We start from the raw sequence: 27898 nt of genomic DNA, 5'->3' as shown, positions 1-27898 counted from the left end.
ACAGACTGCAGCACCCTGGCTGTATCACGGCAGAGGTGAGCTTTGGGAAGGGAAAGCAGCAGTGGCTTAATGGTCCATTATATTCATAAAAAATAGGTGGGAGGTTTTTTGCAATAAAAGTCTATTTTGTCAAGAAAAACATCTATCAAAAATAATTTTTTTCACAGATAATTTGTAATCAGCGCTGCTCTCAGGGTCTGTTTATATCAGCTCTCTAGCTCTCTTCATGTCTACTGATCTACTATTGCCATATCTATCTGTCCTTCTCTACATATGCAGTTCTTTTCTTCCCCCAGCTTTTTATCCATCTGTTTCTCACACTTAATGCTTTATCTATCTCTGCATCTGTCTTTTTATTCATCTGTAAATCTGTTGATCTGTCCATCCCAGTCTCCACCAGTCCATCCATCTTCACCGAATATGTAGGCAACCGTTGACCCTCTGAATCATAGTGTACGTGTAAGAAGCCTAGTCAGGTGCCTGATGAATCTGCTTGTGGCTGACAAACCCAATTTAAGAGTGACACAGCTTGTTACAAGTTTCACAGATGCATGTGTTGTCTGAGGTAGAGTCCAACTTTACAGCATGCTGTGATTTTCTTTCTCACTTAGCTTCCATCCTCGAGATCAAAGCTGCTTTGCACTGAGCTGCACCCAGTGCCAGATGTTCCCTCCAGATTGGACATGGTTCTGCACACACTTCCCAGCTTTCTACGTTGGCGTTGAACTTCATATCATTTTTGCACATGTTACGGTACAGCCATAGAGGGTGAACCCCACTTTCTACAGCCATCCTGAATCTCACTGTACAAAATGTTTTTAGGGATATGGTCTCCTCCGATTCTCATGATGAGGCTGAGCCATCACAACCTCCTCTTCTTGATAGTGATTTCTAAGTGTGCCAGTCCTGTGCACTCCGGCACTGGCATTTTGTCTTCCCACTTTGTTTTCAGGATCTTGCGCAGGCAACTCATGTGGAAGCTGTTCAGTCTTCTGATGTGCCTAGCATATGCACTCCACGTTTCTGAACCATAAAGCAGGGACTGCAGCATGCAAGTTTCATAGATTCACATCTTCACCTTAATCAATAATTTGTTGTTATTCTGTGCACATTTCTGTAACAACCCCAAATTCCTAGCTGCTTTTCCAATTCTGTTAGTTCAGTCTGAAGATCAAGATTCCCAGTGATCCTACAACCCAAGTAGCAAATCTGTTGATGGCACCAAGAGATTTACCCTCCAGAGTGATGTCAGGCACTGGTTCTTCCACCTCTTGGAACATGATCACAGTCTTCTTGAGACTAATTGTCAGCCCGAAGCTCTTGCATGTGGCAGAAAATCTGCTCAAGAGATTTTGCAGGAAAGATTCACTGTGGGCAACCAAGGCGGTGTCATCTGCAAACAGGAAATCTCTCAGAACCAGCTCATTCACCCTGGGTTTTGCTCTAAACTTTGTGATGTCAAAGTCTCTATCTCATCTTCACTCACTATTTTTTGATCTCTTCAAACCCCTTATCTAGCTGTCTCCCCACCCCCATATCTGTCTCTCTCTCTCTTCATACATACCTCACTATCTCTTGCACATCAGGCCTGCACTAAACCATATGTAATTTATTATCTGTCATCCCACACCCCTGCTGGCTCCCCTCCCCTTTCATCTCTGCGATGGGACATTTCCATCACCCCCAGGACAGCCTGTGGCTGATGCTTTCCCACCAGGCAGACCCCACATGTCCTCAGACCGTGGAGCCTGTGCCAGCCGGGCTGCAGAGAGGGTGATGTTGCATGTCCCTGCAGTCACCCACAGCCAACAGCTGGGTGGCAGGAGGGGCCTCCTGTCCTGCAGTTAGCATCGGAGGTGGTCCCGTGATGCCTGCTGATGCTGCTGCATAAGTGGATGCAAACCACCTGCCTCAAAAGAGATTTAAAGAAACGGAGGAGACATGTGTGGCGCTGGCAGGAGGAAGCTGTGCCTGTGGGAGAAGGGGGCTTCCCGCTAGAGGGCTCTGGTTCTCTTTCAGGAAGGCAAGAGGCTGTCTCTGCCTCTCTCCCAGCCCAAGCATTTCCTGTGCTTAGCCTATCCGGGGAATGAACTTCCCAGGTTAGACAGTGCCCGCTCCTGCATCCAGGACCACCAGGGAGCTGCTGGGAGAGACCTTCATCAGTGCCCCTCCATGCCCAGCCCAGGGGACACTTTCTCCAGGGACTGCATCCCTGGGCTGTGCAGCGCCAGCTCCTGAGCCGGAGACTCCAGGTGATGGAGAGAGAAAGTGCTGGGGACCAGCAGGGCAGGGGCTGTCTGCACACAGGAGCCCTGTGCACCGAGGGTGCTGTGAGACCCGGAGCTGCTGCCCTCATGGGCATGCACAGGATTTCTCCCCTGGTCGCCCAGGCAGGAGCTAGTCCAGCTGTGGGAGAGCAGCTGCTCCCAGGGACTGAGCAGAGAGCAAGTGCCGGAGCCAAGGGGGAAGGGAGGAGAAGAAAAGGGGCCGCAGGGGCAGGAAATGGGCAAAAGGTCCCCTGCCCCTAGCCTTGCCCAGCTCCATCCCCTGCAGCCACCTTGGTGACCTTCCTGGGGGCATATAGTGAGGGGTCAAGAGGAAGAAAGCCCCTGCGGGCTTTGCACTGGGGGGGTGTGCTGCTCTCAAGGGCAATGTCACCTCTCTGCACCCTTGTTTGGCTTAGTTCTGGTCCTTTTCTAGCATATGGCTCAGAGATGCTGCAACTGGGAGGAGGAGATACCAGGGCGGCCCTGGGGAATCTGCCCAGGTGCTCTCCCAGCATGGCTAAGCACAGGGGAACCTGGGCGTGACATGGGCTGAAGCCACCCTCTGAGACCTCCCCAACCCTCCTTCTTGCGGTTTCCCTCCAGACCATCTTATCCTTCCAGGTGACAAAGTTCTCAGCCTGGGGTGTGAAAATCTTTCTAGGACTCAGTTCCTCTTAAGCCAGAGTTTTAGGAAGAGGAAAAAATACCCAGGGGCAGGGGCTAAAACATCCCTGTGGGTGGGATGTGGCTCAAAAATCAGCCTCAGGGCTTAATTCCTTTTAGAAAGGGAGCTGAACCAGGGTGTGTGAGAGCTTTCCCCAGCCCTTTTCCCAGTGGCGGATAAGGGGCCAGGGCCATTGCTCAGAGTCCCTTTGCTCCAGCGTAAGAGATGGGGCAGGAGCAGCAGGCACTGAGGCGGGATTTGTTGTTGCAGGTATCTTCCCGGAGACAGCAGAGAGCATTTTCCATGGAGCACTGGGTGTTTCTGGACCCTCGGCAGAGGGCACTGTACAGAGATGTCATGCAAGAGAGCTATGAGACCCTGATGTCACTCAGTAAGGAACTGCCTTCCTTCGGGAACTGAGAGGTCCCCGGTATAATGCAGCTGTACAGCACCCTGCCTGGTCTGGCTTAGGGCAGCCCCAAGGCTGCCCTAAGTTATGCTTTGCTATTCACCTCTCTGGGCTCTGCAAAGCAGTGAATAACTGGTACAAAGATGTGAATCTTGCAGTCTTAATGAGGGCAAGACCCCTTCTGAAGCCATATGGAGATGTGACTTGGGTGAAAATTTCCATTTCAAACTGTTAGGTCAAATCACACAGATTCAAGCTGAGCAGATATTTTACACAAGTTCACATTGACTATGCTAATTTTTTTTTTGGTTGCGGGTGGCCCTTAAAACAAAAAAATCAGAACCATTGTAATTGTTTTGAAATGGTGTTTTGATTTTTCAATGTTTCATTTTGAAAACAGCTACAATTTTATTTTTTAAAAAGGTTAAAAGATGGAGAGAAACAAAAAACAAAATGCTTGCTTTGACAGCTTTGTGTTTCACGAAATTACTTTACTTGGATTTCTCGGTTCACCAACAATATCGGGGGAAAATTGTTTCAGGTTGATTCAAAGCTTGTTTTTTGAACTGCCAGGAAATAAAAACAGCTGTCATTTTCTCAGCTCTTGTCCTGAAAGCATACTGAATAGATTTAGGATAAATATTTCATGTTGTATGTCCTGTGAGGAAACAGTTTTACATCATTGCATTGGAAAAAGCGGTATTTTAGAAATGGTTGAGATTGATATTTTACTGGAAATGTCCATTTTGGTGAAACCACATCTTCCAGTGGACAACATTGACCAGCTCTGACAATGAAAGACTATGGGCTATATTCTGTTTCCCTTCTTGTGCCTAAATGGCTTGTATGTAGCCACACCACCGCAGCATTGATGCTTAAATATACTGGGATTTTGTTTCTCTGGTTGTGAAATAGAATCACCCTACGTGTGCAACTTCTGTCTCCCACCTTTAGTGCACTAACTAATTGTTAAGGCACCTGCTGAGGAATTAAGAGACCCAGATTCTCAGCCCCACCCCCGCCCCAGTGCCTAAAGGGACTTTGAATCTGAATTTGCTGCTTCCTAGCACAGTATGCTAACCCCCATCTATCAAAGAAATGATTAGTACTGTTCCCTGAAGTCAGGCAGAATGCAAGACAGGGTAACAACTTAGGGTGTCTATACACATGCATTGAAGCTGCTCTGATGCACTGTAATTACAGCACGGCGGAGCAGTCTTGATTCATTGTGTGGTAATTACCATGCTCCAGCAGACTCCAGCATCACATATATCAGTGTCCCCATGCTGAAAAATGGTGGTGGGTACGCTTTAACTAAAGCTTATTTGACAAGCTTTAGTTAAAGTGCTTTTGCAGCCATTTTTCAGTGCAGAGACACTAATACACATGATGCTCTGAGCACTTTAATTAGAGCGGCTCTTGGAGCTGCTCTAATTAAAGCAATCCCCCTGCTTCCTGAAGCTCATGTATAAATGCCCTTAGAGACTGATTGGTTCAGAGAGGCATGAGTATTTGTAGGCAACTACATTTCATGAAGGAGGTTGTCACCTATGAAAGCTTATGCCTCTCTAAACCAGTTAGTCTCCAGGGGTGTATGTACACTTACTAACTTTCAGAGCACAGGTGACTGGTAGGGAAGACATGGTGGGGCACATGCCCCCCCCAAGATTGGCCCCCAACTCAGCACCTCTCAGGACAGGGCAGTTTTTTTGCTGTGCGGGCCGGCAGTGTTGAGGGGGAGGCACTAAGCCATGGCACAGAAGTATAAGAGTGGATATGGGGCTTTTGGCCTGCCACTGGGCCTGCCCACAAATTGCGCCCCTCCCCAGACTCAGGAGGCACCAGTCATCCCTGTTTTGGACAGTTAAGCTGACTTAACTTTTTAAAGTTAACTTAACTGTCAGAGTGTACTCATGTATATGGAGCAGAAGCGACTTAAATGCAGTGCAAGATAATACACCTCTGAGGTGTATTATCTTGAGCCACATTAGTTAAGTCAACTTAGCTCACAAGATGACTGCCACCATGTCAAGGACCTGTACATGTGTACACTCCCATGTGGCTTAACTTAAGTTGACTTAGTTAAGTCATCATATTAAGTCGGCTTAGTATGCGTGTATGCGCCCCAGGGTGCTACTCTACTAGGCTATGGGCTAGGCACTACCTAGGCTCTTCAGCAGCCCTCATCTGTGTGAGTCTGTATAAGGAACAGTCTCTTACTCCCTGGGCAAATGCCTTGGCTAAAAGGTGAAAGAGTCCTTCTCCTCCTCTGTCTAGGAGTGGGTTTTACCTGACTAAAGCTCGGGGACTTTCCTACCTTTACACAAATACCTGCTTGGTTCTGTTTCTCTGAGCAGCTGGAGCACAGGTCCCCTTGAGTTCCCCCTTCGTAGGCTAATATGGGTGATACTGAATTGCAAGCTGTAGGTGTCAAAACTGCAGTTACACAGCTATGTACAAGCTGTTTAGGACCACAAAGGGAATTGGGATTTAGCCCCATATTGCCATCTGTGTGCACAGAGGAGCAGAAATAAGGTACACCTTCAGTCAGGCCTAGAGTACGCTGTGCAGATTTAACTGGAATAGGCATCCTGGCATGGCCTGCTTTACAAGTGCATCAGTGTTTGACTTACGCGTAGTGTTTGCAAAGGTGTGAGAGTTTGGGGAGGTGCCGGGGGGGGGGGGGTGATGCTTTTTTGGCATTCTGTTTCCTAGGTTTTTTAGTGTTGTTATTTAAGTAAAAGCTGGTACATTTGAAGGCTGCCATGTGCCATGGGCTTGCAAACAAGCTATAACAGGGCTTGAAATGTGGGTACACTTAAGCAGGTGTCACAGGGAGTCAGTGAGAGATCATACTTATTTTTCTATCCCTAGCTGTAATTCCTAGCTGTTGTAGCCAGTAGAAGGAGATGTATTCACACCTTAAACTAGAACCAATAGGGAGAGATATGGGAGGTGGGATGTCCAGGGTATGAGGATGGAGAGGGAAGCTGTGATGAGGCAGAAGGGCTGCAGGACTGTAGGGCAATGAGGCTGTGTGAGAAAAGGAAAGATCACTCTGAGTGGAAAGCAGCAATGCTGGACAAACCCTCATCTCTCTCCTGTTTTATATTTTCTGCATATGAGCAGAGTACCCCATCTCTAAACCAGATGTCATCTCTCGGCTAGAGCAAGGGGAAGGAATGTGTGTCCCAGATCTCCAGGACTCTGGGGAAAAGGAGAACCCAGGAGGAATCAGCGCAGGTGAGGCAACCACTTAAACCATCTCAGGAACCATCCAGGAGCAAAACCCCGAGCTCTCATGACCTCAGGTCTTCCTACCCATCCTGCCTGACCTCCCTCTGGCTTCTAAGATGGGCAAGGGGGCCTGGGATTCAGCTCCAATTTTGCAGACTGATAGATTTATAAAGCCAAATAACGCCCTCCAGTCATCTAACCTGAGCTGTGGATGCAGACAAGTAGGTCTGTTGGAGTGACAGTAGGAGTTTTGGAGCAGGAACCAAAGTGACCAGCATCTGCTGGGTGGAAGGGCAGGAGGAGGGGATAAGGTCACTTGGGCTAGGGCACCACTTAGGCAAGGTCAGCCTTGTAGTTAAGTGCATCGTTTGAGGGACAAGGTCAGTAAAGCATTTTAACGTCAGTGAAAAATGGCTAGTATTTAATCAGGTGTCTGCTTTGCGGATCTTATTGTTATCACCCAGGGGTCCTTACCAGTTCGTTTCCCTCCAATGCCCCTCTGCCTTCCTGTATGCCAAGGGATGACTCACGTCTTGATTCTTCCCTCACTGCAGGGACAGCAAGCGAGGATGAGGTGGAAGATCTGGGGCAGGGAGGTTGCCAGCAGATGGACCAATGTGGAATATTGGTGGGGAAAGAAGAGAGAGATGCTGCGCCGAAGCCGCACGGGGGAAAGCCTCGCAGGCCAGAGGGGAGCCCTTTGGGGAAGAAAGGTGACCAGGCAGCTCCATGGAATGGCAGCCTCAAGAGACTGAGAGCTGGAGCAGCCACAGGGAAGGACCATGGCACGGAGAGGCCTGAAGTGGGGCTGAACAAAGCCTTGCCCCTGGCTGGTGAGGAGTTCTGCCTCTGCCCTGAATGTGGGGAGAACTTCAAGGACAGGGCCTCTCTGGGCACGCACCAGGTGTCCCACATGAAGCAGAAGCCTGGGCCGGGTCGCCGCCTCCCAGTGCCCGGTGGCAAGCGCTATCGCTGCCCAGAGTGTGGGGAGCGCTTCCGCGTGGGCTCCCACCTGGCCACCCACCTGCGCCAGCACACAGGGGAGAAGCCATTCCGCTGCGCCGACTGCGGGAAGGGCTTCGACTGGGGCTCGCACTATGCCCGGCACCGGCGCCTGCACACAGGTGAGCGGCCCTTTCAGTGCGCCGACTGTGGGAAGTGCTTCGGCCGCTCCTCCCATCTGTACCGGCATCAGCGTGCCCACGCTGGTGGCCAGCCCCTGGAGTGCCCGCACTGCAGCAAGGCTTTCAACAGCAGTGCCTTCTTCCGCAAGCACCTGCGTGCCCATGCTGCCCCACCACCCTCCCACCGCTGCCCCGACTGCGGGGAGAGCTTCCTGCGCAGCGCCGCGCTGGCACGGCACCGCAAGTCCCATCGGGGCGAGAAGCCCTTCCGCTGTGGGGACTGTGGCAAGGGCTTCGCCTGGAGCTCGCACCTGGAGCGACATCGGCGCGTGCACACGGGGGAGCGCCCCCACACCTGCCCGGACTGCGGGGAAGCCTTCAGCCAGAGTGCCCACCTGGCAAAGCACCGGCGTGTGCACGTGAGCAAGCACCTCCAAGGCTGCGGGGACTGTGGGAAGGGCTTCAACGATGTGGCGGCCCTGCCCAAGCATCGGGCAGCCCACACCAAGGGGAGGAGGCGCCGGGTGGGCACGAGGCGTGTGGGGGTGCAGCCAGTCACAGCAGAGACTCCCCAGCCAGGCCTGGACTGTGGGGAGAGCGCTGCCCAGGGCACAGTACTGGCCCAGCCCCAGAGGAGCCATGTGAGAGGCCAGCCTGGCCGCAGGGCAGATTCAGCCCAAGGGCAGCCCCCAAAGGAGAGCTCCTCACATGCCTGCCTTGACAGCGGGAAGATCTTTGCTCCAAGCCCCACCTTGACCCGGCACCAGCGGAGCCAGGCAGGGTATCAGCCTGAGGGGGGCCCAGGTGCCAAGCCAGACAGCCCTCCTGGGGGGAGCCCCCCCCAACCCTGCCCCAGCCGCAGGAAGCGCTCCCCCCGACGTGCTCAGCTGGAGCAGCGCCAACGCCTGTGCACAGGAGAGACTGCCAAGTCCTGCCCTGAGTGTGGACAGGAATTCGGGCAGGGCGCAGCGCTGGCACGGCACCGAAGGAGCCACCGGGGTGAGGACCCCTTCCGCTGCGGGGACTGTGGCAAGGGTTTTGCCTGGAGCTCACACCTGCAGCGACACCGGCGCGTGCACACCGGTGAGCGTCCCCACGCCTGTGCAGACTGCAGGGAGGCCTTCAGCCAGAGTGCCCACCTCATCAAGCACCGGGCAGCCCACACCAAGGGGAGGAGGTGCCGGGTGAGTGCTGAGCAGGCAGGGGCCCAACCAGCTGCAGCAGAGACACCCCAGCTGTGCCCAGACCACTGGGAGAATGCTGCCCCGGGTGCGGGGCCAGCCCAGCCCCAGGGTAACCATAAGAAACCCTCCCAGGGCAGGGCCTGCAAGAAGCGGTTTGGGCGCAGTCAGCAACAGCAGAGCCAGCTGGAGGAGGCACCCACCCCTCAAGGGGCTGACTAATGGGGTGAGGGCCTCTGCCAAAGGAGGACACCGGAGAACCCATGGAGGGAAGGGAACCTCACAGCCTTCCAGTGTGAGCTCTGCCCATGACAGCAACCTGCACCAGGCCAGTGAGCCTGATCCACGGAGAGGGAGAAGCTGGGTGGGGAGTGTGCGAGGGAACCAAAGATTCAGCGATGAAGGAGCTGCCACGTTTTCTACCTCACATCTACCTCTCCCAACACACACACACGCACACACACACACACACTCTTCCCTTCCCTCTATCAAGCAGGACTCAGGGCCATTTCCTCTTATTAATGACTCAACATAGGTAGGGAAAGGTGTCATTTCTGTCCCTTGGGAACCAGGGGAAGCAGAAGCAACCCTGCAAGCATAGGAAAGGAGGGGTTGTGTGAGCTCATGGGACTTGCTGCTGTAGGAGAGGTGGCTCTGGGGGAGCACTTCCTTCTGGGCACAGGAGAATCCATCTGAGCACTAAGATTCATTAATTCCCAGGCATCCTGTTTATACTGTGCCCCTACTGGCCCCATTGCCCTGTTTATACTCTTTTCCATTTAGCCCAAGTGCTCCATTTATACCCCCCATAGTACTGTAGCATTCCCTGTTGGCCCAAGTGTCCCATTACAAATGTTCCCCAGTAGTCTGAACGCCCCAGTATAGCTGCTCCCATAAACTGAGTGTATATTTGAATTGCTGACTCAGGATGTTTCAAAACAGGAAGGGACCTAGAGCTCAGACACAGTAGTCTTGGAGCCCAGATGGCTGAGATCACTTAGTTCATTGCATGGTTTGAAAGGAAGCAGGTGCAGTCTGAAGGTCACTTTGGGGGGGGAAGAGAAAAGGAGGTGGCCTTCAGTCCTGAGAGGACAATCGTGAGCCATGCTGAGAAAGATGGCATGGAAGTGGCACTCCTTGGCAAGAGCCCTGAACCAAGACCCTTTGCTGCTGGACACCCATTGCCCATCATTGCTTTGATGTGTCCTTTGCCTGTGAGGCCACCTGCCATCAGGGCAGGGGTGAGTGTCTCTCACAGGAAGAAAAAAGCAGGAACCCAAGGGTATTACCAAATCCAGTCCCCTGGCAGCCCCCATCTCAGGCATGTGTTGATCCTGACTACTAACACTAGAAATTACATTGCTGAGGTTTATTTTCTCCTGGTATTTGCTTTTCCCTCTGTTAGGAAACAGCCTATTTTACCATAACACAGGAGCCCAAGGAAGGCAGGACCTGGGACCACTGAGTGACTCTGGGCAAATCACTCCCTATAGAGTCACAGAGCCAGAGAGGACCTCAGGGGCCATCTGGTCCAACCCCTTGCACAACTGCAAGAGTGCTCATCCTAAACTATCCCTGTCCAGTGCTTATCCAGCCTCTGGAAAACTTCCAGTGAAGGAGATGCCACCACTTCCCTGGGAAGTCTGTTCCATTGCTTCATTGTTCTAACAGTGAAGTTTTTCCCTGGATCTCAATCTGCCATGCTGCAGTTTTATCCTATTGCTTTGCACCCTCATCCCTGTGGCAAGGGAGAATGGTTGCTGTCTCCCATAGAGCAGCCCTTATATTAAATATTTACAAACTGCTATTGTGTCCCCACCTTGATTTCCTTATCTTCAAGTTAAGCCTGCCCAGTTTTTGCCTTCCATCCCCTTTATCGTTCTGATCGCCTGTCTCTAGACTAACTTCTCCACCTCCTTAAAATGTGGAGAATTGCACACAGGACTCTAGCTGAGGCCTAGCCGGTGCCATGGACCACCTTCTTGGTGCCTCTTCCTCTTTGCCACTCTTAAAATTTAGACTGCCAGCTCTTTGGGACTGGCTTTGCAAGTCTGCGCATCCAACCCTTGTCTCAGTCCTAACAGTGCAACTATCCCATTTCTTTTCAGGGGGCCTGAGCCTTGTTAAGTGGATAGGCTTAGAAATAAATGCCATGTATTCTCCACCATCACTTTCTAACAGATCCAAGGACTCTCCTTGTCCATGAAGAAAAGTTTGGTTAATGCTGGGGGACAGTGTAGCAAACAGTTCTAATTATAGGGTTGGGTTGGGTTTTTTTAATGCAGTGTATTAAGGTTTCCTGCTAGTTAGTTTTATCTTCTTTTTTTAATTTCAGTACATAGCCACTGTTATATTGGTCTCTTATGATTAAAACATAACAAATGCTGCAATTGTCCAAGCTGGAAGAATGTCTGTTACTAAGTTGCTCTGTGTATTTGGCTAGGATGATCATGTTGGCAGAGGGAAAGCATACCAACCACAAGGCAGCCTGCTCCAGCAGCTAATGCATGGAGAGCTGGATGCCTGGGTCCCATTTGTTCTATACAGAAGGGGAAGGCTTTTGGTCTTGTTTCTGTGCTAGGGTTGGGGGAAGGGGGGTGTAGTCTGGTGAATAAATCAGGTGAGGTTTTCTTTCATTATGGAAGAGGTTCCCCTCCTCATCCCAGAGCAAATCAAAGACTGTCTTCCCCAAGTCGGCTGTGCCCTTGAACAACTGTGTTCAAGAGGTTCATGGGGCTCCTCTCAGGGAGTGCCAAGGTGGCAGAGGCAGGGCTGCCCTCCCTCTGTGGCTTGCACAACTCCTGCAAGACCTCTTGCTGGAATGGTACCTTTCTTGTCCTGCCAGAGAATCATAGAAAATTAGGGTTGGAAGGGACCTCAAGTCCAATCCCCAAGCATCTTTGTCAAGGACTATCTTAGGCTGTTAAGATATGCAAAGGATTCATCTAGGGCACCTGTATTGGCTGGGAATTGAATGCAAGTCTCCTGCATGGGAGGCAGGAATTCTACTATTGAACCACCAATGCTGCAGGAACCATGTCTTTGCTCTGAGAGGTTTGTCTCTGACCCCAGCTTGTGCCTGAGCCCTGCAGGGAGACTGGTATCTGCCAGCCTTGGACCCACAACCCCTGGGGACCACCTTGTCCTCAATGGGAGTACAGGCAGTCCTCAGACTTACCACACAATTGGTTCCTCATCTTAAGTCAAAACATTGTAACTCAGAACCAATTTTCCCTTAGGAAATAATGTTATAAATGAGGGACTGGTTCCTGAACCAAGGCCCGATACCCTATTTTCACCAAAAATAACCCAGAATGTTGTACTCAGTCAATTACAGATGTGTAATATAGCTACAGTAATGTATTTATATTGTAAATATAATTAATTTATAATCACATTAATTTGGAAGGACTTCTTTGAGGAGACTTTGCTGGACATTTTGAAGGGCTCTTGGTTGGACTTTTTGAAGGGTTCTTGGCTGGCGTCTTCTCAGAAGTCCTGGCTGCAGGTTTTTTCTGGAGTCTTGCCTGCTTTCTTAAAGGAAGTGTCCAAGGAGGTTTGGACAGATGTTCTCCAGAGAGATGAGCGATGCAGCAAACTTGTTCGCTGGCGTGGCATGGCATTGGATCAAGCATTGTAAAGTTGCTACTGATATCAGAAAGCTGAAACAGGGTGTTAATTTATAAGCATTACAAGTCCGAAACGTTGTAACTCGAAACATTGTAAGTCAAGGACTGCCTGTACTCCTTGTGGTCCTTGCCAAGCCAACAGAGTGGGGTTACAGAGCTAGGGCAGGAAAGGAGGCATGGTGCAGGCAGAGCTGAAGTGGCAGCCACCCTCCCAATACTAACTGCAGAGCTGGTGGTGACACGTAGAGGGTGCACGGGGGTGCACGTGCACCCACTGAGAGGGTCGGTGCACCCCCCTGTCAGGCTGCACTCCCTTCTCATGCAAAGGGCAGGGGGGACAGGCGGGAGTGCCAGTGCCCCCCCCTGTGAGCGCCAGCCGGGGAGCATGAGTGCCAGATGTAGGCCACGGCCACTTCCAGGAGCTTTTGGGAGCAGTGCGGCCACTCACCGTTTGGTAAGTTTTGCTTTGGAGGGAACCCTCACCCTGGTCTGTGGGATTGGCTGTGGGGGACCCCTCCCCAGTTGCTGACTGGTCATTGCGGGGGGCATGTGCCCCCCCCAACTAAGGCAGCACCAGTTGCCCATGGTCAGAGCCCCAGCCCAAATACCCCAGAGTGAGGGGAGAAGAAAGGGGGCACTACCCTCCCTCCGGCATGTCAGGGAAGGAGGCACACACTAACACTGACATGTATCCCCGCTCAGAAAGTTTTAATTGTGCAAGTGTACACAGGTGGCCTCCACCCAACATCACTTTGCACAAAGGAGGCTGCTCAGGCCCACACAGCTCTCCAGAGACTGTTGGACACCCACCGGTAGACAGCCATCTGCCTGCCTGCTTACCTGCCTATGTGAGGTGACCCTTTAGACACACAGAGCTTGTTTGTCTAGGCTGCTTCCCCCCAGCACCCAGCCACATTGGTTCTGGCTGCCCCCAGACAGACCCTGCCCAGCAGACATGCACTGGCCAGGCAGCCCTCTTACAGGGCCCTGCTGGCAGCCTATCCACTGCTGGTGAGGCAGACGACAGAGATGGAGGAAGACAATCCAGCTCCAGAAAGGCCCAGGGTGTGCCACAGTGGCCCTGTTCCCTGCCTCAGCTTTGCCCCTGGGAGCTTAGAGCCATTCGTGGCTGTATGGCCCAGCACCTGGGGAGGTTCTTCTTAAGACACTTTCCTACCCCTCCTTTGAGAGTGACTGCCCGTGGGGTGAGCTACGACAGCAAGTCAATGCAATTGGGGCCACCTCTCCTCATTTCTGTCTCTCTTGGGGCCTTCCTAACCTCTTCTTTGTCATGGACCATCACCTTGTGAAGTGGCCTCTCAGGGCACAGGACTTTCTGGTGCAATAGGAGACCACACTGTGTAACCAGATGTGTTGGGAGGGCTTGCCTCTTTTTGAAGTTGAGCTCTGGAGAATCCTTTTTCAGTTCCAGCTGGACCATGGAGAGCTGTCACTACTTGGTTTAGTTAGTCTTTAAAGTGCCATCTCTACCCTGCCTTCTACTGAAAGGATCAGTTTGTCTCCCCACAATTTAATGTCAGAACAAAACATTCTTCTGCAGTGCTTAAAAAGGGCACTGGCCTCTGTTCCTTCCTCTCCCTACCTACCGGCTTCCTCCCACATCAATGATTTGTGCCAAAAAGCTTCTCTGTAGCCAGCTTTCCTCACTCTGTCTTTAATGGAGGCAATCATCATGTGCATTCTTGTCACACCACAGATCCAGTTTGAAAGGCTATGTTCCAGATATGTTACTGGCAGCATTGAAGGGTGCTCCGTATTCTGCCTGCAAAAGTGCTAGTGAACTGGCAGAATCATGCAACAGTAAATTAATCTCACCCTTCTCATCAGCAATGGTCCCTCATACAGGGATGCAGCTGGGTAAGTCAGATCTCTCCAGGGTTGTCCAGTCACTGCTAATCATGTTGCCTAGCTGGGTTAATTATTTCCAGACAGGCTCAGTTCACCAAATACTGACTGGAAAGTCAATACAATCCAGACAGGTGCAACCAATACAATCTCTCAGGGAAGTATCCCCATTCAACAGGTGCCATGGCTCTCACCAGCCCAGGGAGAAGTCAACCCTTCTGGGCACTGGCTGCAGAACTGGCCCTGGAAATAGTGTCTGGCTGGGGATCAGGCATCTTGCAGGAGCTGGGCAGGGAAACTGGGAGAGAAACCAGACATACTGCCTGGGCCTAACTGATTTGTTCCTGGAACCATAGTGGCAGGGGAGTGCTGTGGGGGAGATGGGTAATGGGGGAAGGAGCATGTTCAAAGGAAGATAAAAGAACAGGGTGAATGGCTGGCTTTGGCCTTACCGCTGCACCCATGATAGTGGGGTCTGCCCGTCACAGACACGCTGCAAGAGAACGTGGTCTGCCAACTCGAATGGAGCAGCGCCCCTTGTACCCCCATGGAGGTACGCTCAGTTTGCACCAGCTGGGGCCTTTTACCCCTCACTCTCTGACTTATGTGAGAGCTCCCACACAGCTCTGTCCAAGCCCTAAGAAAGAGGGCAGGCAATTCCCCATTATTTCTACTAGACTTAAAGCTGCCCTATCCACAGACAAGATGACTGACTTGGGTGCTGTCAGGATTAAGAGTGGCCAGATGTGGGGCCTAGAAGAGACTAGAGGGGTTGGGACAGGGGTGGAGCCGGGATTTTGTGGGCAGGAGGGAGGGTGCAGCCTCCTCCCTCTGCTCCCCCCCAGCAGGGCAGACCAGGGGGTTCGTTCCCTTGAGCATGCAAGAGGGGATGTTCCTTTGAGCAGGGAGGGGAAGGAATGGGGCAATACTGACTATCTTTGAGACTTTCAGACCTGACATGATCCAGCAGCATGTCCATAAAGGGGGGGGGGGGGGGGGGAGGGTACACAGGTACCCCACAGACCCCCTTCTGGATCTGCCCCTGGGTTGGGACAAAGTGGGGCTTAGTGGGTTTTGGAGGAATCCCTTTGCCCACTCCTGGCAAACTCCACCCATCCGCCTGAGGTTCAGTGCTGCTTTTGCATAAGTTGTTTGTCTGGTTCGGTCACAGTGCAGCTGCCAAAGTGCCAAGCACACAGGGTGTCTTGGAAGCATGTGGCACCCCGGTCTAGCTGCTGGTGCCCAGGCTGCATTCCCTGGACCACCGCTCAGCAGAGACAGGAAGCCCAGTGCCCATATAGGCTGCAGTTCATGGAAGCTGCAATCATGTTCTCAGCAGCAGTTAAAAAGCACCCATCATGCAGATGTGGGTAGCTTGTGCCAGTAATAAAGTCTGTGCTGTGAATCCAGAGGGTGAGATGGCCAGGGAAGGGGCACCCTGACACTGAGGAAGAGCCAGTCCTCAGAGAGCAAGCTGCTCTCCATGGGCATCTCCATGTTGGTGTCAGGGGAAAACAGTGACCTGAGGCTGGAGACAAGCGCTGCTGAAGCAGCTGGGCTCCAGGATGTAGTGGGATTTGTCCTGTAGAGGACACCAACACTGATATGGCCACAGGTCAAGGAACTGGCTGGCTCAAGGAGTGGGGAATAGGGCCTTTACCACCTAGTGTTGACACCGGCTAGAGAATCCAGGCTGGGGAACTGGCTGGGGATATGGACCTTTACCCTTTTGACTCCAGCCCCAGCTCCCTAGCGTCTGGAAGTTGTTCCCACCACAGACATGAGTGAGCAGATCTCAGCCCAGCCCCAAGCAGGGTAGACAATTTCATCACCTCCCTGCCCCCCCCCCCCCCCCCCCCAGCAGTGACCACCCCCCATGCTGGCAGCCTCTGCCGGGTGCACGGGGCTACAGTCATTCCCAGCTGTGCCTGGTATCACAGAATGGCTTGAAGCCATTGTCCTGACTCCAGGTTGTTTGAGACCCTTTGCCTTACCCTGCCCTTCCTCGCTGTCCACAGTGCACCTGGGGCAGGAGTGGGTAGTGCACAGGGGTTGGTTTTCTCTAAGTTTCAGAGAGATATGGACATTTGATCCAGGGGTGAGAGCGAGCCAAGACCTCAAGGAAGAATCAAGAAAACATTTCCCAGAATGTATCTTTTAGTTGAAATCTGAGAAGATGATGAGAAGTTTACTCAGCTCATTAATGCAGCAGTTCAATGCTATGGGAGTGCAGGAAAAAGTGCTCCCCTTGTGTGTGCAGGCAGGGCACCCTGCCGGGGGGTGGGCTCTGCTCTCCTCACTGCTGCAGGTCACCTCTGACTCAGCCTAGATCTGTGGAGTGGGTTGGGGCTTTGCATGGGTCCAGTAGGGCTTGTTCTGGTTGGGGCTGGGCTGGGAGACCTGCAAGGGAACCCATCAGTGTGACACGCTCTTCTCACAGTCCCCTCTGACCGCATGGCTGCAGTGAAGGATGCTCTGCTGCAGGTTTCCCTGTTTTCCAGGGGACACTGGACCAAGACCCGGGACCCCAGGGGTCTGGCCTGAATCCCAGCATGCCTGATTCAATTCTAGCTACCACGAGTTCCCTTCCCAGTATGTGTCATTTCCAGTCTCTACAGAACTCACCTAAACTGCTCCCCACCGCCTCTCCCACAGAAGAGCTGTATTTCATCCTTTCTCTCCCTGATCTTTCTGGACCCCTTGCCCCGATCACAGCTTCCACTCTACTCACCATCCAGCAGTCCCCTCCTCAGAGGTCACGGATCTGTCTCTGCTTGTTCAGCTGGGACTGGGTGTCTGCATGGTCAGGCTGGGAGAGGAAACATGGAGACACTGTTCCATGCAATAAGACCTGAGTAACCCAAGGTCAGGCTGCAATTTGTGACTGACTCCTAGCAGGGGGGCTCTGAAGACCCCAGAGGAAGGCACAGATGCAGCTAGACTGGAGCCTGAAAGACACTCCTGGAGGCCGCTGCCTGCCATGTCCCTGGGGAAGGAACGATGGGTTCAGGGCTTTTTCTCTCTATGGGGCACCTGCTCTGATTGATCCATCCCCAGGGCACGATGCCACCTCGATAAGGGGTGAGGCATAGAGTACTGAGCCTTTCTCCTATAGGAGCCCCAGGTCTGATCCAGGCCCAGGTCACAGGGAGCGGCTGGTTTATGGTGAGGAAGGGACATGGGGCTTTTCCCCTTTAGGGATTGCCAGCTCTGATCAGACCCAGGACCCAGGAAGCGGCAGGTTGTGGGGAGACCTGGGTCCCTCCCCTTTTGGGATGCTGGCTCCCATCCAGCCCGTGGACTGTATGACTGCCTGGCTGAGGGTGGGGAGGCATGAGACCCTGTTGCTTGAGGCCTGCTGTACAACTGTATTCACCTGAGGGGCTTGACTCTTATGTAGGAGCGATGACAGGAAGCTGCAGTGCCGGGCAGGCCACACGTCCCTGACTTGGGTCTGCTCCGTGCTGATGTAGAGGAAACTCTGCTGCGTGGCAGTGAAGGGGGGCCACTGCTCCTCACTGCCCTCTGCCGCCATCGGGTTCCTGCAGGGGAGATCCAACATACCTCCATTGCAGATGAGGCTGGAGGGCCTTAAACACCGCTGCTGGCAATGCTGTGCACCTTGCAGCTGGAAACCCCCACGGAAGAGGCAGCAACCTGGCAGCTCCAATGGTGACCAAATGCATGGCACTGCCCTTTTCATGGTTCCAGCAGCACCACTTATTGTGTGATCAACAAGCATGGGTCCTTCTTGGGTGGGAAAGTCTTAGTTTCCTACAGAAATCCTTGTTCCTGGGGTCTAGGTGGATGACCTTGACTTTTCACTGTAGAGTCCCATGCCATCACTACTACCCTGATCCCCAAGGCCAGGAGCCCCCTCTGTCTGATATGTTGATGCTGCCCTTCATGGAAAATGCCTCCTCACTTTTCTAATTGGCAGATTTTTATCCCCACTCATCTACAGTTGAGCCATGGTCAATAGGAAACATGTGAAACAAGATCAGCCCCAGGAGTGATCCCTGAGGAACACCACTGAAGACCTCCCTGTGGGCTAGTATCCCCCATCTGCTGCTGCCCTTTAACATTTCCCTTTTAGACAGCTTCCTACTCCCTTTGCAGGTCTAGTAACTCCCAGTTAAGTAACTCTCTTCTCTATGGCACCGTATCATATGCTTTATGGAAGATAAAAATCTCTTCTTGTTTAGACAAGAAGTGTCATGTTGTTATGGCATGTCTGTTTTTCATAAGCCAGGCTATATCTTCTCCTATGCCCTACTTCCCTACATGTGTTCACTTACTTTTCTTTCCAATGTTTCTGCTAAAGCTTTTCATACTATGGGTAGCAGACTAAATGCCTGCATGGAGCTCCCTGAGATTCATGTCTATCCCAGCTCTTCTCCCTCCTCCCCGCCCCCTCCCCCGCTATGGCCACACACACACACACACACACACACACACACACACACACACACACACACACAGAGGCATGCACACAGATGGGTGCACACTCTAATCTCACTTACTGTCTGCACGCAGACACACAGACACAAACACACTCTCCCTGCCATGAACATACACATACACACGCACAGACACATGCACACACAGACACACGCATGCACATGCACACACACGCAGATGGGTGTGCATTCTACTCACTCTCTGCACATGGACACACAAACGCAAACACACTCTCCCTGCCTTGAACACAGATACACACACACCCACACACAATCGCACATGCACAGATGTGCACATGCACAGATGCACACATACATGCACAGACATGCATATGTACATATGCACATGCACAGACACGCACACACACAGAAACAGATTATGCAGCTGTACAGACATGCACACAGACACACAGATGCACGCACAGATACACACAGAAGAATAGATGCACACAAGCACAGATTCATGCAAAAATGAGCACACATGTGCATACACACATGTGCACATACACAAAGATGTGCACACACACAGACACACACACATGCACTCACATGCATACACAGACATGCGCATGCACACAGAGATGCACGTACACACACAGAGACCCATGCACACTCAGACAGACACAGACACATACACACAGAGACAGAGACATGCACACCCAGCCACACACATTTCCCTCACAGGATTTCCCCCCATCCCCACTCTCGATCACTCTGAGGCAGCCCCCCCCCCACCCCACCCCACCCCCCTACCCATGCGCCCCTGTTACACTGACCAGTGGGTGCTGCTGCCCAGCTGTGTCTGTGGCTGTGCACGTGCACCGGGTCGGGCCAGGCCAGAAGCACTGCGCTGAGCCTCTGCGGGTGGGTGGCAGTGCTAGGAAGGATGGCTATGTGGGGCTATGGTGAATTTGGGGGGGCTACAGACCCCCAAGTCCTCCCCAGCACTGCTGTCCACCTGCAGACTCCCAGCCAGCTTGGCCCCAGCCCCATTGGGGCAGGGAAACTGCTCCTGGCTTCAGGGAATCAAATGTCAAAGCCACGATTTTAAAACTTGGTGCCATTTTTATCTCCCTGCTGAAAGGCAAAAAAATCATAGATGTCATAGATTGCATAGACATTAGGACTGGAAGGGACCGTATGAGATCATCGGGTCCAGCCAACTTTAAAACCACAGATTTCCCTTCCTTACTGATGAGGATCCTGGGGGCCCAAGTTGGTAGAAGCCCCTGGGTTCATGCCCAATTGACCCATCCATTAATCTGCCTGTGCAGTTCCCATTCTCAGCAGTAAACCTGCCCTTGTCTGCTTCTACCAGGACCTGGCTTATGTCAGCAGGTGGTACTTCACAGTACCCAACCCAACCTGATGTGGTACGGTAGGGCCAGTCACCCTAATACCAAAGGTCCTAATGTGTTCATACTTGGAGGCTAGGAAAGACTTGATCTTGAAGCCACTTGAAGTGAGTCTGGTTCTGCCAGGAGCCTTGGGTCCCTCCTGTCTCAGACAAAGTGGCAGTACACTAGTCTGGAGAATGGCAGCCAGCATAGATTCATAGCAGGCAGGTCATGCCTGACTAATCTGGTTTTGTTTTATGACCAGGTCACAAAACACTTAGATGCAGGAGTAGAGATGGATGTTGTTTTCTTGGATTTTAAGAAGGCCTTCAATATGGTATGTCATCCCATTCTCATAAATAAATTAAGAGGCTGTGACTTGGATGATTACACAGTTGGGTGCATGGCAAATTGGCTTGGGGGTTGCACCCAGAGAGTGGTAGTAAACAGGTTGGTATCGACCTGGAAGGATGTGGGTAGTGGGGTCCCGCAGGGCTCGATCCTTGCACCTGTACTCTTCAATGTCTTCATCAGTGACTTGGATGTGGGTGTAAAGTGTACTCTGTCCAAGTCTGTGGACAATACTAAATCATGGGGTGAAGTGCAAACTCCGGAGGGCAGGGAAAGATTGCAGGCAGACCTGGACAGGTTGGAAAAGTAGGCAGAACACAGTAGGATGCAGTACAACAAGGACAAGTGCAGAGTGCTGCACCTAGGGCATAAAAATATCCAGCACACCTACTGGCTGGGAAGTGACCCTCTCAGCAGAACAGAAGCAGAAAGGGATTTCGGAGTCATAGTGGACTCTAAGATGAACATGAGTCGTCAGTGTGATGAAATCATCAGCAAAGCTAACCGCACTTTATCGTGCATTAGCAGATGCATGACAACTAGAACCAAAGTGGTGATACTTCTCCTCTATGCAGCGTTGGTCAGACCACAGTTGGAGTACTGCATCCAGTTTTGGGCACCGTACTTTAAGAAGGATGTGGATAACCTCAAGAGGGTCCAGAGGAGACCCACTCATATGGTTAAGGGTTTGCAGGCCAAGCCCTACGAGGAGAGACTGGGGCACCTGGAACTCTTCAGCCCCTGCAAGAGAAGGCTGGGAGGTGATCTTTTGGCTGCCTACAAACTCATTAGGGGGGCGCAACAAGGGATCAGAGATGCTCTGTTCACCAGGGCGCCTCTTGGGATAACAAGGAACAATGGTCACAAACTGACAGAGAGCAGATTTAGGCTAGATATCAGGAAAATCTGCCACCCCGACCCCCTAGCCCAGGACGTCTGCTACTTCCCAGGGGCCTGCATCCGGGACATAGCAGATTCAAAGATTCTCCAGCCCTCCGACTACTACCCTATGCTGCTTATCCATGTGGGCACAAACGACATGGCTCGGAGCAATCCCAGCTGGGTCACGAGAGACTACAGGGCTCTGGGAGCAGGGCTTAAGGGGTTGAGGGAGCAGGTGGTCTTTTCCTCACTCCTCCCAGTTGTGGGTCATGGGCTGAGGAGGGAGAGACGGGTCAAAGTAGTCAACCAAAGACTGCAGTGCTGGTGTCATTGTGAAGACTTTGGCTTCCACGATCACAGTCCGTTCTTTGGTGAGAGAGGCAGTGGTCTGCTGGGAAGGGATGGCCTCCACCTCACTCTGCTGGGGAGGAAGCTCTTCTCAGCCAGACTGGCTGACCTGCTCGACCGCGCTTTAAACTAAGCCTGCCGGGGGATGCGGGGATTATTGCCACTGCAAGTTCACTGGGCAACCTTTGTAAATTCAGCAGCCTAAAGCATTCAAGGGAACCCACCCCTGCCACAGCCCTGGAACAATCAGTGGAAAAGGCAAGGGCCCCCAAGGGGACACTTGCCTTCCTGTACACCAGTGCCAGGAGCTTGGGGAATAAACAGGAGGAACTGGTCCTCCTGCTAAACAAGAATGACTACGACATCACAGGGATAACGGAGACCTGGTGGGACTCCACCTATGACTGGACCACAAGTATAGATGGCTATATCCTGTACAGGTGAGATTGTGTAGATAAAAGGGGTGGGGGTGTAGCTCTCTATGTCGGGGACAGCTACACATCTCTGCAAATTGACATTGGCACCCAGGAAGGACGACTGGAGTCTCTCTAGGTTAAAATACATGGCATATGTGGCACAGGGGACATCATGATAGGAGTCTACTACAGACCTCCTAACCAGAAACAAGAGCTGGACCAGGAATTTGCCGGAGAACTGGCTGAGGCTGCACACTCTCAGTGCATGGTAGTCATGGGAGACTTTAACTACCCGGACATCTCATGGGAAGAGCACTCAGCCAAATCCAATCGGTCGCAAAGCTTCCTCATGTGCATGGACAAGCTCTACCTGACTCAGGAAGTCTATGGGCTGACGAGAGGTAAAGTGTTGCTGGACCTGGTACTGGCCAAAGGGGATGACCTACTCAGTGACCTAAGAATCGATGGGAAGCTGGGTGATAGTGACCACAAGCTGATTATCTTTACATCCATTGTAAAGCTGGCAAGTCAGTCAGCAATGCAGAAGTCCCCGACTTCATGAACACTGACTTTGACAAGCTTGGGAGGCTTGTTGTTGAGGCCCTAAGTGACCATGACTCAACAGGAAGAGGAGTCCAAGAGAAATGGTTGCTCCTCAAAGGGGTGAGCCTGACAGCACAAGGGATGGCCATCCCATCTCGGAGGAAGGGTAGCAAAAGGGTGCAGCAACCCCCTTGGCTCTGCAGAGAACCTCCTACACCTCAAAAGAGAGACTTATAAAGAATGGAAGGATGGAAGTACCACCAAGGAGAAGTACTCAGCACTGGTTCGTACCTGCAGGGAGCGGATCAGGAAAGCCAAGGCTGCAACCGAGCTCCACCTGGCTTCACATATCAAGGATGACAAAAAGTCCTTTTTCAGATATGTAGGGAGTTGGAAAAAAAGCAAGGGTAACATTGGACCCCTGCTGAACCAAATGGGACAGCTGATAACCGACATCCAGGAAAAAGCCAATCTACTTAATGGGTACTTCACGTCGGTCTTTCATCAGTCCAGTGGGACCACCAGAGTGAGACGTGGGACGGCCAGAGTGAGAGCGTATTTATACCCAGCATCGGTGTTGATCTAGTAAAGGATCACCATGAGAGGCTGGACACCTTCAAGTCAGCTGGTCCTGACAGATTACACCCTAGAGTACTCAAGGAGCTGGCAGGTGTCATAGCCCAACCATTGGCAAAAATATTTGAAAACTCATGGTGCTCAGGTGAAGTACCTGAAGACTGGAAGAAGGCCAATGTGGTGCCCATCTTCAAGAAATGGCAGAAAGTAGATCCCAGGAATTACAGGCCAATCAGCTTGACCTCAATCCCTGGTAAGATTCTGGAGAAAATTATCAGAGAGACCCTTCTGGATAAGCTGGCTGAAGGCAACATCCTGAGGGACAGCCAGCACAGGTTTGCCTGACCAATCTCTTCTCCTTCTATGACCAGGTGACATACCACCTAGACAAAGGAGAAAAGATTGATGTCATATATCTAGCCTTTAAAAAGCCTTTGATCTGGTATCCCATGACCTCCTCATGGAAAAATTGGCCAACTGTGGCCTTGGCTACCCCACAGTTTGATGGCTGGGAAATTGGCTCCAAGGTCAAACCCAGAGAGTAGTGGTCGATGGTAACGAATCATTATGGTGCTCCATGACCAGTGGTGTCCCCCAAGGCTCTGCCCTTGGACCGGTTCTCTTCAACATCTTTATCAACCATGTGGACATGGTGTCAGAAGCGCACTGACTAAGTTCTCTGATGACACTAAACTTTGGGGCATAGTGTCCACACCTGAGGACAGGCTGGTGATCCAGGCTGACTTGGATAAACTTAGTAAGTGGGAGGATACAAACCTGATGACGTTCAATACCAATAAATGTAAGGTACTCCACCTTGGAACCCCACCCCCGCAGCATGCTTATAGGCTCGGCAGTGCTACGCTTGCTAGCACCACTGCTGAAAGAGACTTGGGGGTGATGATTGGCCACAAGATGAACATGAGCCACCAATGCAATGTCACAGCTGGTAAAGCTAACCAAACTCTGGCTTGCATCCATAGATGCTTCTCAAATAAATCTCAGGATGTCATCCTCCAACTGTAGTCGGCTTTGGTGAGGCTGTAGCTGGATTACTGCATCCAATTCTGGGCTCCACAATTCAAGAAGGATGTTGAAAAGCTTGAGAGAGTCCAGAGGAGAGCCATGTGCATGATCAGAGGGCAGGAGAACAGGCCTTATGAAGAGAGGCTGAGATCCATGGGGCTCTTCAGCCTGGAAAAGTGCAGGCTCAGGGGGGACCTGGTGGCCGCTTATAAGTACATAAGGTGTGTGCATCAGGATCTGGGAGAACATCTGTTCACCAAAGCGCCCCATGGTAAAACAAGGACCAATGGTCATAAACTCCTCCAAGACTGTTTCAGGCTGGACATACGAAAAAATGTCTTTACTGTCAGAGCCCCCAAGACCTGGAACAGACTCCCTCCAGAAGTGGTGCAGGTACCTACTCTGGACTCTTTCAAGAAACTCTTGATTCTACTCCCCTAACTTCTTGACACCTACTCTGGACTCTTTTGGATGCTTATCTTGCTGGGATCCTTTGACCCTAGCTGACTTCCTGTCCCTGGGGCAGGGGGCTGAACTTGATGATCTTTGAGGTCCCTTCCAGCCCTAACATCTATGAATCTATGAATCTATAAAAACTTCTTCATGGTAAAGGTGGCCAGAATTTGGAATAGGCTTCCAAGGGTGCTCTCCCCTAACTTGGGGGTCTTTAAGAGAAGGCTGGATAGGCATCTGGCTGGGGTCATCTGGCCCCAGCACTCTTTCCTGCTCAGGGCAGGGGGTCAGACTTGATGATTTGTTGAGGTCCCTTCTGACCCTAGCATCTATGAATCTGTAAGGGAAGGCTGAGGGTGGATATACTAACAACCTTCAACTACCTGAAGCGGGGTTCCAAAGAGGATGGAGCTGGACTGTTCTCAGTCGTGGTCAATGGCAAAACGCAGAGCAATGGTCTCAAGTTGCAGCAAGCAAAGTTTAGGTTAGATAGGAGGAAAAACTCTCTTACTAGGAGGGTAGTAAAGCACTGGAGCAAGCTACCCAGAGAGGTGGTGGAATCTCCATCCTTGGAGGTTTTTAAGACCTGGGTGGACAAAGTCTTGGCTGGGATGATCTAGCTGTGGCTGGTCCTGCTTTAAGCAGGGGGTTGGACTAGATGTGACCTCCTGAGGTCCCTTCCATCCCTCATTTTCTATGATTCAATGACAGACAGGGACCTTACTAGAAGGTGGCATCTTAATGTGGGGGCAGGCCACTCACTGGCTGGCTGCTCAGTGTTCGGGCCGAATGCAGATTATCAAGTGCCCAGGTTCCCAGGATGTTGCGTGAGATGCAGGAACTGACCAGGGTGTTCCTTTTTGACCTTAAATATTTACTGTATTCTTTTTGCCTTGAGTTGGCAGTGGATGCTGATCCAGGTTGGGGACTGGAGGGGAAAAGTGCTGGCAGCTGTCTTGCTGACCAGTCCCATCTTGGTGCCCTGCACTCCTCACTGTGGGAGGACCTTTCCCCTCGGGCCATGCCAGTGGGGCTGGGCTAGGGGCCTCCATCAGGAATGATGACGGCCATTTCCCTGGGCAGAACATAGTCAAGTCACCATAAGTAAAGATGCATGGAAGTTTCCCATTGCCCCTGCTGGACCTGACACTGCATGACCTGCAGGCATGATGGCTGTGCTGGGTTCAGGGAGGCCAAACATGGGGCCAGGAAAGGGCTGGGGCAAGGATGGTGTCAGTGGGGTTTGAGAAAGTTCACTTACCCACTCCTGGCAAACTCTGCCCAGTACCGCATCAGTCTCCGTCTCAGCTCTCCTTCAGCCTCGGTGTACCTCTGGTTGGCTCCAATTGTAGCCGCCAGGGTGCCAAGCACAAAGGGTGTTTCAGAGGCATGTGCTACCCCAGTCCACTCTGGCAATGGGAAGACAGTGGTGTGGTGGGTAAAGTAATAAGCATACACAGGGCTCCGGGCCTCTGCTGCCCATCTGGCTGCCTCAGCTACAGGGCATGAAAAGTAATAGTCACCAACCACGTGATCCATGGCCCATCGGTGCTGCTCCACACCCTGCCCCTCCTGGCTGTACCGCTGTGCAATGGCCCTCACAGTTGCTTCTGGTGCCCCAGGGACTGTCTTCCTCACCACCAGCAGCAGCTCCTCCCAGCCAATCTCACTGGCATTTCCCAGGTTGAAGGGGAAGTCATTCAAAAACAAAAACATGGATCCTTCATTGGCAGTAAAGCCCATCAGGATGGGTATAGACTGCGTGTATCCAGCCGCCAGAAGCTTCTGAGGTACATCTGGGAGGAATTCCCCATCTGCAGTGGGCAAGAAGAAGAAATCTAGCAGTGCTGGGTCTCTCACAACAGAGACCTGGTTTTTGATGATCTCCTCTGCCTCCTTTCCCTGAAGGCAGCTCACCAGGGCAGTGTCATCTCCATCAGGGCAGCCCAGCAGCTGGCCAAGGGTCCGGCTTCTCTGCTTTGCTTCCTCTGGGGCCACCCAAGCCCAGGCTGCAGTAGCAGCTCCACTCTGCATCACAGCCCGGGTGAACAGGGTCTGGCTGACTGGCGAGAGGAGGTGGAAGTCAACTGAGGCGCCTCCGGCACTTGAACCAAAGAGGGTCAAGCGATCAGGGTCCCCACCAAAGGCAGCTGCGTTATCCCGCAGCCAGCGCAGTGCCAGCTGCTGGTCCCATAGACCAGTGTTCCCTGGGGCAGCTGGTGGCAGAGACAAGAAGCCCAGAGCACCCAGCCGGTAGTTCATGGAGGCCACTATCACGTTCTCAGTAGCAGCTAAGAAGCGCCCATCGTATGCGGGCAGGGAGGCTGCACCACCGACAAAGCCCCCACCGTGGATCCAGATAAGGATGGGGACTGGGGCAGATGGCTGGGGATAGGGAACCCAGACATTGAGGAAGAGGCAGTCCTCAGAAAATGGTCCACTGGGCATCCACACTTCCATACCAGGGAAAGTCTTAAATATAAGCTGGTGGCAGCAGTTGCTGAAGCTGGTGGTCTCCAGGACATCTGTCCAGGGCTGGTGGGGAAGTGGCTTCTGGAAGCGCAAGGTCCCCACGGGGGGCTTAGCGTAGGGGATGCCCAGGAAGGCCGTCACAGTGCTCGAGCCGTCCAGGAGACGCTTGCCCCGGATAGGGCCACTGGTGGTGTTCACCATGGTGCCATCACTGTCAGAGGGGGAGCCAGGGCCCAGCAAGGAGAGGAGAAGCAGGCAGCCTAATACAGGGAGGGGTTCCAGCATGATGGCAGCTGGAAGGGAAAGTAGTCAGAGGTTGTAGAGTGGAGCCAGGGGCTCAGCTCCTATATCCCCTTAGCTGGAGGGGATGATTGGTTCAGAGGTGGGCTTTCCTCTCTGGAAGTGACACCTCTGAGCCAGCCCTTTCCCTTCGTTGGCCCCCTTTAGCAACTACTTTGCCCTCACAGTCAGGGACCTGCTCTCCCACGTAAGCTTCAGACCTTTCACCCTTTGTCCCCACTGTGCATGCCAAGCCTTATTCATGACGGGGCAGACCCTGGACTGTGACAGGCTTGGCCACAAGCCTCTATGCTGAGCGGCTGAGGCACCAACAGGACCCATACACAAGAGACCCACCCCGATGGCCCTGTGGTGTCC

At 52.3% G+C, this 27898-nt stretch overlaps 2 protein-coding genes across 2 annotated transcripts; one reads left to right on the top strand and one right to left on the bottom strand.

Moving 5' to 3' along the window:
* The first annotated feature begins 2086 nt into the window (after nucleotides 1-2086).
* Nucleotides 2087-11272, top strand: LOC102565229 (zinc finger protein CKR1). The gene is made up of 4 exons (XM_014600610.3): nucleotides 2087-2252; nucleotides 3202-3322; nucleotides 6470-6583; nucleotides 7132-11272. The coding sequence occupies exons 2-4, from the start codon at nucleotides 3235-3237 to the stop codon at nucleotides 9102-9104; spliced, it is 2175 nt and encodes a 724-aa protein (XP_014456096.2). The 5' UTR covers nucleotides 2087-2252; nucleotides 3202-3234; the 3' UTR covers nucleotides 9105-11272.
* Nucleotides 11273-12227: 955 nt separating this feature from the next.
* On the bottom strand, nucleotides 12228-27526 carry LOC102564998 (acetylcholinesterase). The gene is made up of 4 exons (XM_014600615.3): nucleotides 26031-27526; nucleotides 17754-17919; nucleotides 17109-17186; nucleotides 12228-12544 (listed from the first exon to the last, which is right to left on the bottom strand). The coding sequence occupies exons 1-3, from the start codon at nucleotides 27524-27526 to the stop codon at nucleotides 17127-17129; spliced, it is 1722 nt and encodes a 573-aa protein (XP_014456101.2). The 3' UTR covers nucleotides 12228-12544; nucleotides 17109-17126.
* Between the last annotated feature and the right edge of the window lie 372 nt (nucleotides 27527-27898).

Source organism: Alligator mississippiensis, chromosome 11 (genome assembly GCF_030867095.1).
Source record: "Alligator mississippiensis isolate rAllMis1 chromosome 11, rAllMis1, whole genome shotgun sequence".
NCBI classification, from domain to species: domain Eukaryota; kingdom Metazoa; phylum Chordata; order Crocodylia; family Alligatoridae; genus Alligator; species Alligator mississippiensis.
This window is presented reverse-complemented; position numbering and strand designations above follow the sequence as displayed.